This window comes from Macaca mulatta, chromosome 6 (genome assembly GCF_049350105.2).
Source record: "Macaca mulatta isolate MMU2019108-1 chromosome 6, T2T-MMU8v2.0, whole genome shotgun sequence".
Taxonomy (NCBI): domain Eukaryota; kingdom Metazoa; phylum Chordata; class Mammalia; order Primates; family Cercopithecidae; genus Macaca; species Macaca mulatta.
Genome location: NC_133411.1, coordinates 1,802,272 through 1,823,134, shown reverse-complemented (window position 1 = coordinate 1,823,134; position 20,863 = coordinate 1,802,272). Strand labels below are relative to the sequence as shown.

Here is a 20,863-nt window from a genome sequence, read left to right as displayed (position 1 = left end):
TGTCGAGGGCTCCCCAGAACTTAAATCCTCGGGGGAACTGAGGGGCGGTAGCACCAGCACCGGGTGCCTGGCCAGGTCCTCCGCCCAGGGGCCCCCACACCCTGGAGAGCCGTTTTCTGTAGCCGCTCGGCTGTGGCCGGGGTCAGATTCTGCAGCATGTCTATTCATTCCCCTGAGCAGGCCCTGTACCGGCTCCATCCCAGCCCCGCTCCCAGGGACGCGGCCCCAGGCAGTGGGGTCCTTGGGCTCTCAGTGCTGGTCCTCAGGGATGATGTTCCCAGTCCCTGAGGTCTCCCTGACAGTGGGTGGGGCCAGCCCTCCCTGGGGCTGACGGGGCTGGTCTCCCCTTCTGGATCCTGCAGATGGACACCCGCTCCGGGAGCCAGTGTTCCGTCGCCCCAGAAGCCGTGCTCAACAACGGAGATCTGGTCTTGCCGCCCCGCATCTCCAGAGTGAACGGCTGGTCGTTACCCCTGCACTACTTCCAGGTGGTGACCTGGGCTGTCTTCCTGGGCCTTTCCTCGGCCACCTTCGGGATCTTCATTCCCCTCCTGCCTCATGTGTGGAAATATATCGCCTACGTGGTATCCTTTTCACCGCGGCACGGTCTGAGCGGGAGGGGTGCCTGGAGGACCCTGCAGTGGACCTGGCTCTGAGATCTGGTCCATGGCTGCCCGGCGGCACCAGTCACCTGCCCTGGGCCAGACTATGTCCCCCAAGCCTGCAGGTGGGCCCAGTGGCCACTGGTGCTCTGTGCAGCCCCTGCTCAGGATCAGGGTGGGCAGGACAACTGCTAACCCCACATTAGGCCATTCCTGTGTGGGTCAGGGTGGACAGGGCAGTCACTGACCCCATGTCAGACCGTCTGCTCCCATCTCCCAGTGGGTGGGGGACCTGTGTCTGCTGTCATCTCCCAGCAGGTGGGGGCTCACATCTGCTCCCATCATCTTCCGGCAGGCAGGAGCCTGCGTCTGCTCCCATCTCCCAGGGTGCATGTCCGTGGAGCATGTGGGCTCTGCCCTACCCCCAGCAGACCATGTCATTCAGTCAAGAAACCCCGGCCCCCTAGGGTTGCTGAGACATGAGTGTGTGAGGACAAAGGGGCCTGGGGACAGTTGGCCTGCGTTTGGTGCCTGGGGGCACTAGTACCCTATTTCTAAAAGTGGGATGTGTCACTCCTCACTAGAGCCTGCCTCAGTGGGGAAGCGGTGACACCACTGTGTGGTCCTCCGGCTGGGCCATCCTGGGCAGGTCTCTGGTGAATGGCGAGCCTGGTGTGTGTTGCTGCGGCACAGACAGGGAGGTGTAGGGGCCGGATGCAGAGTGACCAGGTGTGCAGCCCGCCAGCCTGAGCACCTCAGCCACCGGCAAGGCCATGTCCCTCTTTCCTGAAACTTGTTCCTGTGGTGTCTTTCAGTTTATAGAGGTAGAGACTACAGTCAAGCAGACCCACAGGTGCCAGTCACCTGCTTCAACAGTAAGCTTTTGCTAACCTTGTTTTACATCTCACACATGTGTACCGGAGTAACCTTAAAAAATCTCAGACATCGTGAAATTTCACCTGTAAATGCTCCAGTTTGTGTCTGAAAAACTATTTTTATTTTTATAACACCGTGCTTTATCTCACTTAAAAATTACATAGCCATTTCTTAACATCATATATTCCTTCTTCTCCGTATGGCCATTTCCCCAATTTTCTAAACAAGTCTTTCTGCAGATGCATGGCTCACATCGGGAGCCACGTGCCTGGGGCTGCTGTATCCCTGAAGCCCCCCTTCCTCCATCCGTTTTGCTCCCAGGCCTTTGACTGGTCAGAGAAACTGGTGCCTTTGCCCACAGGAGGCCCCTCAGTCTAGAGTTGGCTGGATTTTTCCCCAAGTGCAACAGTTTCCCTTGTGGGAAGGCTTTTGATAATGAATTCAATTTCTTTAATAAAGAGCTATTCTGTTTCTCTGTTTTCTTGTTTCTATTTTCATAGGTTGTATTTTTCTTCTTTTTTTTCTTTTTCGAACATGGAGTCTCTCTCTTGTCACCCAGGCTGGAGTGCAATGGTGTGATCTCGGCTCACTGCAACCCCTGCCTCCCAGGTTCAAACAATCCTCCTGCCCCAGCCTCCTGAGTAGCTGGGACTACAGGTGCACGCCACCACGCCCTGCTAATTTTTGTATTTTTCAGTGGAGACGGGGTTTCACCATGTTGGCCAGGCTGGTCTTGAACTCCTGACCTTGTGATCCACCCACCTCGGTCTCCCAAAGTGCTGGGATTACAGGCGTGAGCCACGGCACCCAGCTGATAAGTTGTATTTTCCAGGAAATTGGAGTATTGCACGTAGGTTGTCGTATTGCTTGGAATACAGGTGTTTACAGTGTTTCCTGCTAGCCTTTTCCCGTCTGTAGGGTCTGTAGTGCTGCACCCTCCTTCCTCACTATCCTGGCCCTTTGTGTCTTCCTCCTCCTCCTTCATCAGTCTTCCTGGGGTTTATCCCTTTCATTCATCTTGAAAAGAATCAGCTTTTTAATCTATTAATTTTCTCTATCGTTTGCCTGTTTTTCTTCTATTTAAAAAAAAATCTGCTTTTATTTTTACTACTTCCTTCAACTGACCTTGGGTTTACTTTGCTCTTTTTTCTATCATCTTAAGATGGAAACTTAGGTCATTGATTGTAGACCTTTCTCACTTTTTAATGTATGTTTAAAGCTATATATTTTCTGTAAGCACACACGTGGACCCGGGCGCACACGTGTGTTTTCTGTGAGCACACACGCGGACCCGGGCACACGTGTTTTCTGTGAGCACACACGTGGACCCGGGCGCACACATGTGTTTTCTGTAAGCACACATGCGGACCCGGGCACACACAGACAGACACACACTGCCAGTAAGGCTTTTGGCCTCTCATTCAACCAACCCTGTTTGGCTCAGTGATTCAAGGGTGTCTCCCCAGGGATTTGAGGCTCAGTCTCTGGGTCTTGGGGTGCCTTGTGTGGCTAAAGTTCCCTTGGGAGGTCAGGCCACACCCTGTCTACAAGTCTGAAATGGGCTGGGCCCAGCTGGCCTCGCAGAGAGCCTTGCCAGGGGTCCAAGGATGTGCTTTAGTGAGAGGCGTGAGTGCTGACTCATCCTGGGTGCTCTCTGGCTCCATCCGTCTTGCAACCTGCGTCCTGTTTGCAGGTGGCTCTCCAGGGCTGTGAGTGGCCATCTGGGGTTGTGAGTGGCCTTCAGGGGCTGTGAGTGTCATCCAGGGCTGGGAGTGTCTGTCTGGGGCTGGGAGTGTCTGTCTGGAGCTGTGAGTAGTCGTCCAGGCTGCGAGTGACCGTCTGGGGCTGGGAGTGACCATCCGGGGCTGGGGATGGCTGTCCAGGGCTGGGAGTGTCTGTCTGTGACTAGGAATGTCTGTCTGGGGCTATGAGTGGCCCTCCAGGATTGCAAGTGACCGTCCAGGGCTGGGAGTGTCCGTCCGGGACTGGGAATGTCTCTCTGGGGCTGTGAGTGGCCGTCCGGGCTGTGAGTGACTGACTGGGACTTCGAGTGACCATCTGGGGCTGTGAGTAGAAGACTTTGTGTCCCCCTGTCTGCTCCCTGGCCTCCCCAGTCCTAGGGGATTTAGGGAAGCAGTGCTCACTTCCCAAGAGGAGGCCTTTGCTGAGAGGCCCTGAGTGTGCCCAGTCACCAGAGTGGGGGTTCCGTGGGGTCTAAGACCATGCCTGGACACACATGTGGGGGGTCGGGCTCCTACCATGGGGGGTGCTGGAATGTGGCAACCCATGTTTCCACCTGGCACACACTGCCAGTCTTGCACCCCTCCACTCATCAAGACAGATCATAGTTCTGAGTAGTGGCCTGTCTCTGCCAGGCCCAGGATGTGCCCTATGGCCCTGCTGGCATTCCCCAAGATCCCCTGCCATTGGCCGAGCTTCTGCTGTGGCCCAGCGTCCGAGTTCTCCACCTACAGCCCCGAGTCCCCACACCCCCAAGGCCTGGGTCCCAGATGGCCTCCCCCACCTCCAGGGCCCGGAAACCCACAGACCCACAGAGCTGCATGGCAGCGCCATTGGCCCCAGGTGTCCTGCAGTGAGGGATGAGGATGCCACTGAAGCCCACAGTCACTGACCGTGTGCTGCACGGCCCGCCTCCCTGCTCCAGCACATGCCCTCCAGACATGGGTGTCCTCCTTTATTGCACCTTCATGGCAGGTGAGAAGACAGGCTGTGATCGGACCATGCCTGAGGCAGTCCACGTCAACATTCTCCAACAGCCCCCAGATGCACTTGATAGGATTTTTAATCCAGAATCTGGCCAAGGTTCTGGGCATGTTGCGACCGAGTTTCTGGGTGTGTTTAGGTCAGCACAGTGCCCGCCTGCCTTTTCCTGGCAGCTGCTGGCGTCTCCTTGACCACAGCATCACGGCGTGTCCAGACCAGCGTCTTGCTCCACCATCTGGGGGTCTGTGTGGTTGAGGCTGAGCAGTTTCAGAAGAACGTGGCGCAGGTGGCGTCGGCCTGTCCCACTGCTCTGTCCGGAGGCCCAGTAGGTGGGGATGCAGCGGTTCCTTGGGAGGGTGGGCCGGGTCTCTGCCCCTGCCAATCCAGAGTGGTGCACAGGTGGACTCTGGGTCTCAGGTATGTTGCTTTCCGCTGCAACCCTCATCTGAATCACAGTTACGCTGGGGGTGTAAAATGCTGTGTTTCCGTCTGTGATTCCACTGCATGGCCCAGTGGACGCTCTGCAGAGGAAGGCGCCCTCCCCTGCTGCTCTGCCCACCGTCTGTCTCTCTCCCTCAGCATCACCAGGTGGCCGCGGCACGTCCTGGGGCTGCCATCACAAAGCACCAAAAACCAGGTGCCTGCAACAGCAGACATATCTGGTCTCACAGTTCCGGGGCCCGGGGTCCCCAGCCATGTGGAATCGGGTGCTGGCTGTACCCTGTTCCCGCTGAAGCTGCTGGAGGGGGTGGCTCCGGCCGTGTGGAATCGGGTGCTGGCTGCACCCTGTTCCCACTGAAGCTGCTGGAGGGGGTGGCTCCGGCCTTGTGGAATCGGGTGCTGGCTGCACCCTGTTCCCGCTGAAGCTGCTGGAGGGGGTGGCTCCGGCCGTGTGGAATCGGGTGCTGGCTGCACCCTGTTCCCGCTGAAGCTGCTGGAGGGGGTGGCTCCGGCCGTGTGGAATCGGGTGCTGGCTGCACCCTGTTCCCGCTGAAGCTGCTGGAGGGGGTGGCTCCGGCCGTGTGGAATCGGGTGCTGGCTGCACCCTGTTCCTGCTGAAGCTGCTGGAGGGGGTGGGGTTGGCTCCGGCCGCTGTCCGTGGCTCGTCTTCTGGTGTTCACGCCGTCTTGTCTCTGTGTGTGTCTGCGGCTGTTGGGTACCCGTTTTTGTAAAGATGCCAGTCATTGGAGTGGGGCCTACCTGAAACGGCCTTGCCCTAACAGGACTATCTGCAAAGACCCTATTTCCAACTGCGGTCCCAGCCACGGGTGCTGTGAGTCAGGGCTTGGACCTATGTGGGGGATGATTTGACCCTCCACACCTGGCTGTTTCCTTATGCGCTGCTAGAATCCCTTCTCTCCACTCTTCCTTTGGCCTGTGGCTTGGCCATGTGCCTCTGGGCTGTCACCTGCTCTCTGGTAGGTGAACCCTCTGTGGCTCCCCTGTACCCCCCACTCCACACCTGGATCTCCATTTCTAACAGAGCCCTTGGTGTCCCAGCCCTCGTCCATGCTGCCCCTCCCACTGGCCAGCGCCAGGCTCAGGACGGCCTCCCCAGCTGCACCCCCCGTGCCTCAGCGACCCCCTCGGCCCCCTGGGCCAGCAGCATGTGGCTTTCCATTGTGGCCACTGGAGGGTGCCCACGCTATCTGGCACCTCAGGGACCTGGGCGGGTCTGGGAAGTGACCACCCAGGCCCCGTGGCTGCAGCCCCTGACCCCGGGGGAGGTCAGGTGCAGGGTGAGGGATGTTGTATTGTGGACAGCGGGGAAGAAATGGAGTAAAGACCCCAGGTTAGGCGGACATTTGAGTGCCAGGCTTGGCCAACGGTCAGTGGCCTCGTGCTTGAGCCCTTCCAGAGCGTGCCTCAGGGCACACGTGGCCGCATCTGTTCTTCTGCAGAGGGAAACAGACTCCGCTGCCGCCACGTCCATAGGGCCTGGTGTGTGGAAGGGATTGGAATCTGTGTAACTCTGTTTAATCTGGAGAAATCTCTTCCCAGCAAAGTCCTGTGCTGTGGCCCAGGGCAGCACGAGCTTGGCGGCCGCGCGGGAAGATTCACCAGCACAGAGCGGCGCTGTGCCTTCAGCAGCACGTGTCAGCTCTGAGCCCCGCAGGGACTGATAAGGTGACAAGACGTGACGGGGACTGCGCTGGGCCCCAGGATCAGGGGCTGTGGGCTCACTCTCCGCCTCCTCTCTTTTCCTGCCTGCAGAACAGGGCGGGGAAAAGGTTAGCAGTGTTACAAAGGGCACAGGGCGTGTGTCCTGGGCTGGTGCTGCGGCACTGTTTGTTTACAAAATACAGATTGTTGCTAGGGGAGATTCCGACATAGCTAGGTTCTCATGACAGCTTGAGACCGAAACTTCCAGAGGGCAGGCGGTTTGCGTGGTGAAAGGGAGACACTTACTCTACTTCTTTTACTGTTTATTGCTCGTTGGAACATAAAGCACTACCAGGATAAAATTAAATGTGAAAGTAGAAGCAGAGAAAATTGAGAATACAGTACCCAGTGTCTCCTATCCTGGGGCTCTTGCCAGCTCAGGAAGGGTCACCCGCGGGGGTGGGTGATGGGCAGAGTGGCCAGCTGGGTCAGTCTGGGCAAAACGTAGCCAACTTAAGGTCACCAGCATCATTCCTGTGGGTGATGGATGTCCCAGGAGGACATCCTCTTGCAGAGCGCGGCCCTCTCTGGCCGAAGTGCGGCCGATGGACAGCAGGGCACCGTAGTGTGCAGTGAAAGATTTGCTTCAACCTGGTTCTCATGGGAAAAGCTTTGAGTCCAGGGAGCTGTCCAGGGGGAGACACTGCCCTGGAATCTTAGCGGGGGTGTCCTTTGCCAGCTGAACCCTTGTTTCTGGGTGGATGCCTTCAGGGGGACCGCCCGGCCTCGGCGCCTGCAGGTTTGGGGACTGGCTCGGGAGCGCCACGGGTTTGCCTGGCAGGTTCAGGCTCAGGACAGCCCTGAGCTCCTCCACATGGAAGTCAAGGGTCCTGGTTAGGGCCACACCATCTCCAGGCTGTCTCCTGGTGGCCCCCTGCAGCAGCACCGTCTCCCTGGCAGTGGGCTTCTGTGTGCAAAGCCTGGAGAATGTGAGGCTGCAGTTGGATGTGGCGACCAAGGGCCTGGGTGGGCGTCCTCAGCCTGAGCTTCACCTGCTGCCCGGGCAGAGGCCCTGCCTGGCCCTGCCTGGCCCCGCCCTCCCTGCCCAGCAGTTTCCAGCGAGGGAAGAGCTGCTCCAGCTCTGCAGAGGAAGGGGCTTCTCCTGGGCCACGGTGCAGCTTCCTGCCTGGTCTCATTGTCCTCAGCGGCCACTGAGAGCATCCCAAGGCTCCAGATGCGCTCTCCGTTGCCCTGGCAACCACGTAAATAGTGCAGCGTCCCCAGCTCAGCCTGCAGGGAGCGGGTGCACGAGACAGCAGCCGGGATGCAGCCTCGTCACGTCGGTGTCACCAGCTGGACAGTAAGCCCTGCAGCCTCAGTCCACTCCCGTTTGGCGGGGCCCCTGCAGGCCTCTCCTCTGGCATGGTGGGATCAGAGTGGCCACTGATCTGATCAGTCCTGGCCCCCATGTGAGTTCCCCAGAGCCTGGCTGGCCTCCAGCCGCACTGTCCAACTCCCACCGCACCCCCGCCTGGGCAGCAGCTCCCTAGTCCCATCCCCTTGGCATCCAGATCATTCTGTCCTGTCCTCCTTGCAGCCATGTCTGCACCACAGAGCCGCCTCCTCAGCTCATGCTCACAAGCACCCGGGGCCGGGGCCGCGGGGGGCCTGGAAGATGCAGGGTGTGTGCCGTGTCCTGCTGAGGGCTTCGGCACCTGTGTCTGCGTTTCGGTCGGAACCAGCTTCACACTCAGGCTTCCCATGCATTACAGCACGTTTCTTACGGGGCCCTCGTCAGGGAAGGGCTGCTGCATAAAAACCCTGACCCCATGCCCCAGGGTGGTGCCAGGACAAGGCGGAGTGTGAGCCCAGCAGCAGCGAAGCTGTCCCAACGTTGCCTGAGGGGGCTCCAGAGAGGGGCTCTGTCTGAAGGAACAGCAGCCCCCTGACCTGGCGCCAGACCCGCCCTGCTGGCAGCCTTCTGCTAAACTCCCTGCGCAGCCTTTTGCACAAGGTCAGCACCTCCCTCCTCGCCCCTGTGCCAAGGAGGACAGCGCTGTGCCCCGCAGGTCGGCAGCCTGGGTTTCCATGCCAAGCTTAGGCCACACGGTGAGGGCCTCTGGGCCGCCCCACGGAGACAGCTGTCAACCCTGAACTCCTGGCTAGAAGGCGGTCCAGGGGCCAGGCAGGGTGACGGGAGGGCCCCGCGCTCCACCCCTTCTGTTTGGTTGCCATGGGGAGTCTGTGTTGGTCCCAGGGTGAAAGGAGGAGGGAGCCAGGATCTGAGGGCGGGAGCTGATGTCCCGGTCATGGGGAGCCCAGCTTCTCCTGGCTCCAGGGGACAAGGACCCTCTCCCCAGTGGCCCCACAGCCAGGCTCGGAGACAGAGGCCCAGGTGAGTCTGGGGTCCTTGAGTGAGTCTGGGGTCCATGAGCGAGTCTAGTGGGGGCTTCCCTGAGCGAGTCTCGGGGAGAGGGTCACTGAGCGACCGTCTGGGGTCTAGAGGGAGCGGGTAGATTGTGCAGCTCCCTGCCTCCTCCCCCCTCCTGCTGTCTGAGGCTGTGCTTCTCCCCCAGTGCTCGCGGGTCTCTGGTATGAAAGAACCAGGTTCCCCACGGCCTTTGGGGCTGCATCTGGCTGTGTTTACATCTGGGCGTCCCTCCTGCGGCCCTGCTCTATCCCTCACGGTGTAAAGGGCTTTGGGGTGACTGTGCTTGGCTGGGCTGGCTGAGCCTCTGGGGGTGCGGTGCATTCTGTAGGGGATTTGCCCTGTGTCCAACAGGGATGAACAAAAAGGGCATGGGGGCAGCCATCCCGGTCCCCGCCTGGCACAGGGCTGTGTGTGCAGGGCTAATTGGTGGCCTTGTCTCCTCTGGGCCTGGGTAAGCAGGGCTGTGTGTGCACCGCTGGGTAAACAGGCCAAGTGGGCAGGACTGGGTGTGCAGGGCCGGGTGAGCAGGGCCAGGTGAGCAGGGCCAGGTGAGCAGCACTGATGGGTGGCCTTGTATCCTCTGGGTCTGGGTGAGCAGGGCTGTGTGTGTGGCGCTGGGTAAACAGGGCTGAGTGGGCAGGACTGGGTGTGCAGGGCCAAGTGTGCAGGGCTGATGGGTGGCCTTGTCTCCACTAGGCCTGGGTGAGCAGGGCTGTGTGTGCAGCACAGGGTTTGCAGGGCCATGTGAGCAGAGCTGGGTGTGCAGGGCTCAGCTCTGCAGGCCTAGGTGTACAGGGCCATGTGTGCAGGGCTGGGTGAGCAGGGCCAAGCCTGGTTGAGCTAGGCTCCAGTGTGCAGGGCTGGGTGTGTAGGGCTGGGCGAGTAGGGCTGGGTGAGTAGGGCTGACTGGTGGCCTCACCTCCCCTGGGCCCTTGGGCCTCATGGAGACGCCTCGTGCCAGGCTGACCAGGCCAACGAGGCCCTGGGCCAGGTTCTTCCTTGACGTGTCAGGTGACCGGGAGGATCTTCTTCTTCTACCTCATCGTCCACCTGATTGCCTCCTGCATCGACCCGGCCGACTTCAATGTCAGACTCATGAAGAACTACTCTCAGCCCATGCCGATCTTCGACAGATCGAAACACGCACACGTGATCCAGAACCAGTTCTGCCACCTGTGCAAGGTCACCGTGTGAGTGCCCACCCTCGCCGAGGCCCCGCGCTGTCAGGGTTACCTCCAGGGGCCCAGGGGCTTAGGTCACTGCTGGCCCCACAGGGCCCCTGCCATGGCCACAGCTGACGCTAATGGAGCTTCCAGGGACCGGCCCTGTGGCTGCGGGTGGATAGCCCCTCATCGCGCTGTGAAGGGGACGCAGTGCCAGGCCGCCCCAACTCCTCTGCAGGCAGGGCTGAGGCTGGAGGGCTGTGTCTGTCACCTGCAGGTGACCCGCTGCTCCCCTGGAACGGAACGCGGTGGCACTCAGGCATGTTTGATCCTCAGTGGATTTCGTGCACGAGGTCCCTCCCCTGTGATCCCAGGGCAAGAGAGCGCTGTCTTTCTTGGGGGTTTTCAAGGCAAGCCCCAGGGAAAGAGGGAGGGAAGGGTTCCAGTGTCTCCAGGGACCCTGGAGGCATCCGTGATGGCCTAGGGGGTGGCTACAGGGCTGCTTTCGGCTGCAAGGGAGGTCCTATAGGCACAGGTGGGATCCAAGCCCCCAGCCTCAAGTCCTGGAACCATAGGGCAGGTGCGGCCTCCTCCAGGGCCATTGCCCAGAGTGAGGCTGGTGCAGGAAGGCTGGGGGGTGGTCTACGCTCCGGCGTCCGCACCCACCACAGACATGGGCTCCTGTCCATCCCCATGTCCTGTCCAGACAGTGGGATGAAGATGAGGGGTCTTTACTCCCCACAAGTGGGCTCAAGCCCAGGAGGACTGGGGGCAGGGTAGGGCATGTAGGCTGCCTGGAGGGGCTGCTGCTTTGGAAACCCAGGCTGGGCATGGAAGGCCTTGCCACGTCCTCCGCACTGCGCGGCCACATCCAGGCCAGGCTCCCAGGCTCAGCGCTGGCAGGAGAGTGCACTGGCGGCGTCAGGAACCAGGACACCAGGAAGGAGGGCTGGGACCACCCGCCTGGTCGTCGCTGTGTCTCCTCCAGAGGCCTGAGAGGCCATCTGTCTCCCACTCCGTGAGGCTGAGGCAGCTGTGGAGGGTGGTCCTTGGGGCAAGGTCGCCAGTCTCCTGTGCAGGCTCCTGGAGGTGCAGCCTGGCCTGCATGTGTGTTCTGTTCATCTGGGGGCAGGTGTCGGGTGGGGGGCCATGGGGAGCTGTGTCAGAAGCAGCTGGCCACTCAGACTTCATTTTGAAGCTGGAGGATGGACCTTGGAGAGTCCTCAGGGCTCGTGGTGAGGGCACAATTCCCTGAGCAGGTGAGTGATGTGGGGCTGCCTTCCAGAGATGGATGGGAGCCACATTCACAGTAGATTGTAGAGAAAACCTGCTTGATGAGGTCAGGGAAGCACAGCCTTCCCCACATTGCCCGGCCGGCCAGGGAGCCCCGGCCATGCTGGAGACCCTGGGCCCGCCTGGGAGGTTTTGCGGCTTCCCTGCCCTCAACCTCACCATGACGCTCAGGTTAACTTTCCCACAGAGCTCACTCGCACCAAGCGGGCCTCTGGCAGCCACAGGGCACGCTGAAAATCTGGTTTTGATGGTATTTGTGCAAACCTGGGCAAAAGAACATATATTTTAACTTGAATATAAACAAGCACAAGTTCGTGTGCTCAAACCACGACAGGTTCTGGGGGGCGTGGAGGACTAGCCTGAGCCATGTGAAGCAGCTCAAGGCCCGGCCAGGGCCTAACACCCAAAACACTGCAGGGACAGGCTGGGCTGGCTGCAGGCAACTCCATAGGGCACCCACCGCCATCTGCTCCTCACTGCAAATAGGCCTCTGGGCGGCTGCCCCAGTCTCCAGAAATAGTCACGAGACATCAGCTCTCACGGTGTTGGTGCTTAGGGAAAGAAGCATGGAGATTTTGGCACCTCCCCGGAAGCTCGTGGCTGAAATAGGTGTAGAGTCCATTTTATTAACGTTTATTAAGACGAGTCTTTTAGATAAACAGGTGTCTCAGGTTTTCCTTTGCTTCGATGCGCTGCTTTGCTGCCTGCAGTGCAGGCCGGGTGGATGGGGCTCTGGTTGGCCTGCTGAGGTGGGCTCTGTGCAGGGCTGCAGGGATATGACCTGTCTCGGCCCCATCAGAGGCTGTGCTGAGTGGCACTGACGGCACTCGTGTTCACCTCCTGGGCCTGGGGCTCTGAGCGCCCGCAGCAGTGTGTGGTCCCAGGACCCGCTAGCCAGCACCTCGGGGTGGCCGCCACACTGTCATCCTCCGACTTCGGGGTCTCTGTGAATCCCCCAAGGTGTGCCCCACCCCGTGTCCAGATGTGAGGAATCCCGCAGGCCACCCGGACCCTCAGACAGAGCGGCCCCGCCTGAGCTGGCCTCTGACCCCCGCCAGTGTTCCCAGGGGATCTGGAGCAACCTCTCAGGCTGCATGGTATGGGGGACCCAGGTCTGTGAGAGGCAGCTTCTCTTCTGACACCACTGACGTGCAGCTCAGTGAGGCCTTGGTGGGCAGGGGGGTGTGGAGCGGTGCCGGTCCCCAAGTCACAGCTGCAGAGCTCTCTTGCTGACCATCAGCTAGCTGTGGAGCTGGACCCACGAGGCGCCTGCACCCATCCTGGCCTCACAGGGCCTGCGTGGTGGGCGGAGCACCGCTCCCTGCGCAGGGGCTGGGTCAGTGGCGCTGGCTGCCTTTCTGAACTGTCCTGTGGGCGCTGCGCAAAGCTGCAGGGCTGGTAACTTGTCCTGTTCCTCCTTTCCTCTTTCCAGAGGCCAAGAAGCTGACCACCTTTGAGTATCTCATTAAGACCCGCAAAGAAGAGAGTTCAAAACACCAAGCGGCGAGGAAAGATCCATGCACGCAAAGGGAGGAAGGATTTCTCCAGGTACTGCTTGTGTCTCTGTTCCATGTCTCAGGCCTGGGACAATGTCTAAGGTCACTCTGTGGTTGGGACCTCTCAGCCATGCTCCTTTGCTTCAGGGCTGGTGCAGCCTGTGGACACTGCTGTGAGTGTGTGTAGTGTGTGTGTGTCTGTGTGTGAGGCTATGTGCATGGGTGTGTCTGTGTGTCTTTGTGAACTTAAATACCGGAAATGCACCAATGACTTCCTAGTGCAAAGAGAGTAATGGAACTGGGTCTCCTAAACATTTCTATACTTCATTATACATCATCTAACTCTTCTAAGGTTGAAATGTGCTTTTTGCATCTTTTTTTTTTTTTTTTTAGACAGAGTCTCGCTCTGTTGCCCAGGATGGAGTGAAGTAGTGAAATCTCGGCTCACTGCAGCCTACACCTCCTGGGTTCAAATAATTTGCCTGCCTCAGCCTCCCAAGTAGCTGGGATGGCAGATGTGTGCCACTATGCGTGGCAAATTTTTGTATTTTTAGTAGAGACGTGATTTTGACATGCCATGCTGGTCTCAAACTTCTGGCCTCAGGTGATCCGCCCGCCTTGGTCTCCGAATGTGCTGGGATTACAGGCATGAGCTACTGTACCTGGCCTGAAACACGCTTTTTAACTTAAGGAAGTTAGTTCCCTTTCTAGTTAAGTGACATGAATTATTATAACTAAAGAAGACACAGAAAATCTCAACAGACATAGAGCTGCCGAGAGACTGAACTACTAATTTAAAATCTCCCAGTGAAGAAAAATCCCAGGCCCTGAAATCTTCATGCATGAATTCTAGCAGAGATTTTAAGAAAAAAATATAATACCAACTACACACAGACTCTTTCAGAAAACAGAGAAGGAAGCAACACTTCCCAACTCATTCAGCAATGCCACCATCAACCTGACACCAAAGCCAGGCGTTCGTAAGCCAATACATTCAGGAGACACAGTCAAAGACCACTGATAAGACCTTGGCAAACCAAATCCAGCAGCACCGGGCAGGACCATGCACTGTGGCCAAGTGATATCGCTCCGGGGTAAGCAGTGGCTTAAGGCCTAGAAATCAATTACTACAGCTCAGCACGTTCGTCCAATAGAGAACAGTGACCATGTGATCAAGCCAATCAATGCAGAAAAGAGTTTGTTACCAGCAAGTTCCCATTCATGATTTTTAACAAATCTCAGTGACCTAGGAATGACAGGAAAGCACCCCGTGTACCTGACATGACATTTCCTGGTGAAAGGCTGGTGACCCTCTCTCTGAGGCTGGGCACAGGCGATGACGCCCCCTCCTCCTACTTCTGACGTTGCCGGAACATTCTGGCCAGCCCAACGCAGCAGGGAAAATGAAGGCACACAGAATACGAAGTAAAACTGTTTATTTGCAGGCAACAAAATCCTAAAAGTATGTTTTAAGACCCAGTTAAGATAATAAAATCGCTTAACAAGGATGTGGGGCATATATTAAAATACATCCTCACACATCTCTATCCACCAGCAATGAAAAATCTGGGTTATATTTTTAAAACTTCCTTTCACAATCTTATAAAAAGGAATAGATTCGACAAATCTTGTGCAGATATATACACTGAAAGCTACACACCATGACTGAGAGAAGTCGAGATACTCTATTGAGTGAAAAGGTATACAGCATTCATAGATTGGAAAAAAATACTATTGAAAGAGCAATTTTCTCCAAACCTGATCTACAGATTTACCACAATCCCTGCTGAACCCCAGCAGGCTTCTGATTTAGCAGAGATGACAAAGTGGTCGTAGAATGTATATGCAAATTCAAAAGACCTAGACTACTATACAAGCAAAAACAATTTTGAGAAAAAATAAAATTAGAGAACTTAGGCAATGAGACTTTAAATTTTGCTATAAAGCTGTAGCACTAAAGACAGTGTGGCGCTGACATAGAGAGAGACATAAAGCTACAGTAATAAAAACAGTGTGGCACTGATGTAGAGACAGATGTGGAGAAATGGACCAGAAGAAAGGTCCAAAGTTAAACCTTTCATTTATGGTCAATTGACTTTAAATAATTGTACTAAAATAATTAAATGGGGAGAAATTATAGTTCAACAAGTGGTACTGTTAACAATTGGATATCCACATGGAAAAGAAAAAGGAATGATTTGAGTTCTTCATACCTGTACAAAGATTACCCAGGACCACTTCATTCCCCACACAAAAATTAGTCCAAATCCATCTGACACCTAAACTTAAAAGCTGAACATAGAGCACTTCTAGAAGCAAGCATAGAATGAAATCTCTGTGATCTTTAGTGAGACAAAGCTTTTCTTTGATATGACACCAAAATCATTGCCTATTAAAGAAAAAAATCATAGTTTGGACTTTACCAAATTGGAAAATATTTGCTTTTCAAAAGTCACCATTAAGAAAATAAAAATACAGGCACACATGAGAGAGATTGCAGGTTTGGTTGTAGAAAACCACAATAAAGTGAACTTCTCAGTAAAACAAGTCACGTGAACTTCTGGTTTCCCAGTGCGTATAAAAGCTATGTTTACATGACACGTGTGCAACAGCATTATGTCTAAAAACTATGTGTCTGAATTAAAAGTGCTTTATTGCTGAAAGCTGCTTACACCGACACTCAAAGTGAGCACATGGTGCGGGGAAAATGGTGCCGATAGACTTGCTTGACCAGGGTTGCCACAAACCCTCAATTTGTAAAAACAGCAACAACAACAACAACAACAAAAACAGCATCTGTGAAGTGCGGTAAAGCAAAGCACAATACAGCAAGGTGTTCGTTCCTGTGCAAGCCACAGGCAAACAAACTATTTTCAGGTCTTAGACTGATGTCCGGAATATACAAAGACACAAAGAGCTTTCAAAGTGCAATTGTAAAAAACAAACAAAAACACACAAACAAACAAGAAACCCAGTTTTTCAAATGAGCAAGAGAGCAGGGCACAATGGGAAGCTCCTATAATCTCACTGCTGTGGGAGGCCAAGCAAGAGGATTGCTTGAGGCCAGAAGTTCAAGACCAGCCTGGGCATCTCTACAAAAATAAATAAAAATACATACATACATACATAAAATGGGCAAAAGATTTGAACAAACTCCTTACCAAGGTAGATACATAGATATATGGATGCCACATAAGCACATGGAAAAAAATGTCAACATCGTTCTACATCAGGCAGCTGCAAATTAAAACCACAACCAGATACTACCACACACCCAGGAGAATGCCTGTCATCAAAAAGACAGACACCGGCCGGGCGCGGTGGCTCAAGCCTGTAATCCCAGCACTTTGGGAGGCCGAGACGGGCAGATCAAGAGGTCAGGAGATCAAGACCATCCTGGCTAACACGGTGAAACCCTGTCTCTACTAAAAAATACAAAAAACTAGCCGGGCGCGGTGGCGGGCGCCTGTAGTCCCAGCTACTCGGGAAGCTGAGGCAGGAGAATGGCGTGAACCCGGGAGGCGGAGCTTGCAGTGAGCTGAGATCCGGCCACTGCACTCCAGCCTGGGCGGCAGAGCGAGACTCCGTCTCAAAAAAAAAAAAAAAAAAAAAAAAAAAAGACAGACACCACTAAGGGTCAGTGAAGCTGTAGAGAAATTGCAAGTCTCCTGCATTGCTAGTGGGAGTTAAATGAGGGTGTAAAGTGCTACCACTTTGGAAGGTAGTTTGGTATTTCTTTAAAAGATAAATGTCTATGACCGGAATCCCACTCCCAGTTTCTCACCAGAGAAATGAAAATGCGTGTACACGTAAGTGGTTCTGAGACCTGAACTCAGGACCCAAGAGAACTCCAGGTACCGTTCCTCAAAACCCACTAATAATAGACTTGACTTTTATGTAAGAATCAGCTGCATGTCAATAACTTCTTTTTTCATGTTACGAATTTTCGTTTACCCCACAGCAAGGAGATGGCGCCCTGGGCTCATCTGCACAGGGGTAAGTTGCCAGCTTCCTGCAGTTGCTTGGTCACTGAAGAATAGCTGTATTCTTTTCTTAACTCAAATGACTGGAAAATAATTCACCTATGATGAGACATTTTGGCATCATGGGATGATGCAGTAGAAGATAAAATAGTTTTGTTTAACTTTGTTAAATTATACCAAATCATCTATCTCGATGTGCTTGTTTTACTTGCAGAAACTACATTCTTCACTCCCTTCTTCATAACTAACATCTAAACTAAAGCACAAGAATAAGACCCCCTTATTTATTTCTACATCTCTCCATGAACACATGTGTAGTTGTGAGTCTGAATGTATTTCTGATGATCTCTAATAGTGTTTCGTGTAAATTGTAAGCTCTGAGAGTCCAACCCGTTCCTGAGTCAAAGTGGTAAGTAAATGGGAGCTCTGGGGGCGCCTTGACCCTGGAGCCCCACCCATCAGGGCCAGGGTTGGCTTCACAAACAGGGTTTCAGGAAGCGTCTTTGAGCCAGTGTTGTGCAGTGCAGGTCGTTTTATTTTGGAGGCTAAGAGTCAAAGGGCATGTGCATTTTCCGTCTTCACAGACTCTTCCTGATGACTTCCCCAAAAGGGTGGAGCAGTTCACACTTCATTCAACCCTGTCACTCTTTTCGGCGTGAGATACTAACAATATGTTTAGTTTTATTCAAAGAAAATATGTAATATTTTAATATGCATTTCCTTACTACCATTAGGACTGAAGATTTCTTCATGTTTTGACCATTTTACAAATTTTCCGGTGTGAATTAACATTTCTGGTGTGAATTACCAGTTGGGTTATTTGGATTATCAAACATAGTGACTCTTTGCATATTAGGAACCCTATGGGATCTTGCACAGTGTAGAGGTTGTGAACTTTTCCGAAGCCAAATATGACAACATTTCCTTTCCTTTTGTCTTGCTTTAAAAAGCCTTAATTACTCTAGGGTTATACAAATATCCTCCAATACTCTTTGCTTATGTAGTTATAATTTTTTTATTTTTATTTTTTGGGATGGAGTCTCACTCTGTTGCCCATGGTGGAGTGCAGTTGTGCAAACTCGGCTCACTGCAAGCTGCACCTCCTGGGTTCACGCCATTCTCCTGCCTCAGGCTCCCGAGTAGCTGGGAGTACAGGCGCCCACCACCACACCCGGGTAATTGTTTATTTTTTGTATTTTTAGTACAGACAGATTTCACCATGTTAGTCAGCATGGTCTCGATTTCGTGACCTTGTGATCTGCCCGCTTCGGCCTCCCAAAGTGCTGGGATTACAGATGTGAGCCACCGCGCCCAGCCTAGTTATACTTTTTATTTTTATTTTATTTCAATGAACTTTGGGGGGAACAAGGTGTTTGGTTGCATGGCAAAGATTTTTAGTGTTGATTTCTTTTTTTTTTTTTTTTTTTTTTTTTTTGAGACGGAGACTCGCTCTGTCACCCAGGCTGGAGTGCAGTGGCGCGATCTCGGCTCACTGCAAGCTCCGCCTCCCGGGTTCACGCCATTCTCCTGCCTCAGCCTCCCGAGTAGCTGGGACTACAGGCGCCCACAACCGCGCCCGGCTAATTATTTGTATTTTTAGTAGAGACGGGGTTTCACCGTGGTCTTGATCTCCTGACCTTGTGATCCGCCCGCCTCGGCCTCCCAAAGTGCTGGGATTACAGGCGTTTTAGTGTTGATTTCTGAGATTTTGGTGCACCCACCATCTAAGCAGTGTATACTGTACCTAATGTGTAGTTTTTTATCCATCACCCTCCTCCCACCATTCCCCCTGAGTCCCAAAAGACCATTACATCATTCTTATGCCTGCATCCTCATAGCTTGGCTCCTACTTATAAGTGAGACAGTATGATGTTGGGGTTTTCATTCTTGAGTTAGTTCTCTTAGAATAATGGTCCGCAACTCCACCCAGGTTGTGTGAGTGCCGCTATTTCATTCCTTTCTATGGCTGAGTAGTATTCCGTGGTATGTACATATGTACAGATCACAAGAATATGTCACATTTTCTTTATCCATTGATTTGTTTTAGGCTGCTTTCATATTTTTGCAATTGCAAACTATGCTGCTATAAACATGTGGGTGCAAGTATCTTTTTCGTAAGATAAGTTCTTTTCTTCTGGGTAGGTAGCCAGTAGTGGGATTATTGGATCAAATGATAGTTCTACCTTTAGTTCTTTACAGAATCTCCATACTGTGTTTTATGGTAGTTATACTAGTTTACGTTCCCACCAGCAGTGTAAAAGTGTTCCCTTTTCAACACATCCATGCCAACATCTGTTCTTTCTTTATTTTTTAAATTATGGCCATTCTACTGATGGTCAAAACATGGAGCATGTGGGAAGCCCAACACGGCAGATCACAAGATCAGGAGATTGAGACCATCCTGGCTAACACGGTGAAACCCTGTCTATACTAAAAATACAAAAAAATTAGCTGGGAGTGGTGGCGGGCGCCTGTAGTCCCAGCTACTCGGGAGGCTGAAGCAGGAGAATGGCGGGAACCCGGGAGGCGGAGCTTGCAGTGAGCCGAGATCGCGCCACTGCACTCCAGCCTGGGCGACAGAGCAAGACTCCATCTCAAAAAAAAAAGCGGAGTTTGGTGGCATGCTCCTGTAATCCCATTACTCGGGAGGCTGAGGCAGGAGAATTGCTTGAACCCAGGAGGTGGAGGTTGCAGTGAGCCAAGATTGTGCCACGGCACTCCAGCCTGGGTGACAGAGTGAGACTACGTCTCAAAATACATAAATACATAAATAAATAAATACGATGGAGCATGGGAGTGTGTTGGAGACACTTGCAGACGTCCACGGGGAACTGAGTGAGGGAGCCTGCAAGTGGGGCAGGTCTGGGAGCACTGAGGACACAGCACAGGATGTGTGGGCAGGTCTGGACCCACACCCAGAGGTCAGCTCAGGCAGAGCAGAGGAGCTCGGAGAGGAAAGGAGGGCAGATGCAGCTACCATCGGGCTCTCTCTGTGCACTGAGAGCTGAGCACTCACACACCCAGCAAAGGGTGTAAGGCTAAGGGCGCAGGTCCTCACAGACGTCCCGCGTCTGCACTGAGAGCTGAGCACTCACACACCCAGCAAAGGGTGTAAGGCTAAGGGCGCAGGTCCTCACAGACGTCCCGCGTCTGCACTGAGAGCTGAGCACTCACACACCCAGCAAAGGGTGTAAGGCTAAGGGCGCAGGTCCTCACAGACGTCCCACGTCTGCACTGAGAGCTGAGCACTCACACACCCAGCAAAGGGTGTAAGGCTAAGGGCGCAGGTCCTCGCAGACGTCCCACGCGCTCGCTCCCAAGAGGCTGCGCAGCGAGAGGGAGGCTGCACAACTTGACCCCTCCCATCCCCATCAGGCTGCAGTGCCCAGTTTTCCTTCTGTGGCCCCAGAGATTCAGAAGGACCCACCTGAAGATCTAAGGTTTGTCTTTCACTCCACTTAGGAGAGCCCCATTCTGACCATGGAAGGTCACACCCTGGCCCTTAACTTCAGTGGCCACAATCACGGAGAGTCTGATGGGGACTGGCCTGCACCCCCAGACCCGGCCTGTGAGCTGCTTCTCTTAGCTGCAGGCTCAGTCCAGGACCTGCGTCTGATCCTGCTGCTCTGATATCCCCCAGAGGCATCCCAGGCCCCCCTCTCTCACTCTTTGCAGGAATCCAAAGCTCCTCTTAGCAGAGCGATCAGGAGCTAATTGGCACCATAACCTGCATTTGGACTTTGGCATCAGACAGACCTGGGTTCTAGGCCAGTGTGGAGATGCTGCTGGTTCTGTAACCTCGTAAGTTTTTAATCCACTCCGAGCCCCTATTCCTCACAAGGATATGAGGGATATTCGTATCGCTTCCCAAGAAGGTCATGTGTGAGCTCCTGGAGTTGTGAACGTCACTGCCAGCGTCTGGCGTAGCGAATGGTGGTTGCCTCTTTCCCCTTGTTTTGGATTCCAGGTGCCCAGAGTCACACTAATCCCAATCCTGGGTAGGAACACTGATGCATCCTTGATCTGAGTGACGTGCTTCCTTCACTGACTCTGTATTTTGTTTATTTATGATGATGGAGGAAGCACCAAAAACAAAAGCAGAGTCTGACATCGTCTTTGTCTTCTGTCAGGGCCCCCGTTCCAAGTCCTTGCACCCCGCTCATGTTCTTCATTCTCTTGCTGTCCTTTAAAT

General features: G+C 54.2%; 1 protein-coding gene across 1 annotated transcript in view; it reads left to right on the top strand.

Moving 5' to 3' along the window:
• LOC144341373 (uncharacterized) overlaps positions 1-20,863 on the top strand; it is a 53,296-nt gene that overhangs the window by 22,065 nt on the left and 10,368 nt on the right. The window contains exons 3-7 of the mRNA XM_078004587.1: positions 363-584; positions 9,748-9,926; positions 12,625-12,740; positions 16,650-16,684; positions 20,347-20,472. Of these exons, the coding sequence (XP_077860713.1) occupies positions 363-456 (94 nt within the window). The 3' untranslated portion in view covers positions 457-584; positions 9,748-9,926; positions 12,625-12,740; positions 16,650-16,684; positions 20,347-20,472. The remainder of the gene's footprint in view (positions 1-362; positions 585-9,747; positions 9,927-12,624; positions 12,741-16,649; positions 16,685-20,346; positions 20,473-20,863) is intronic.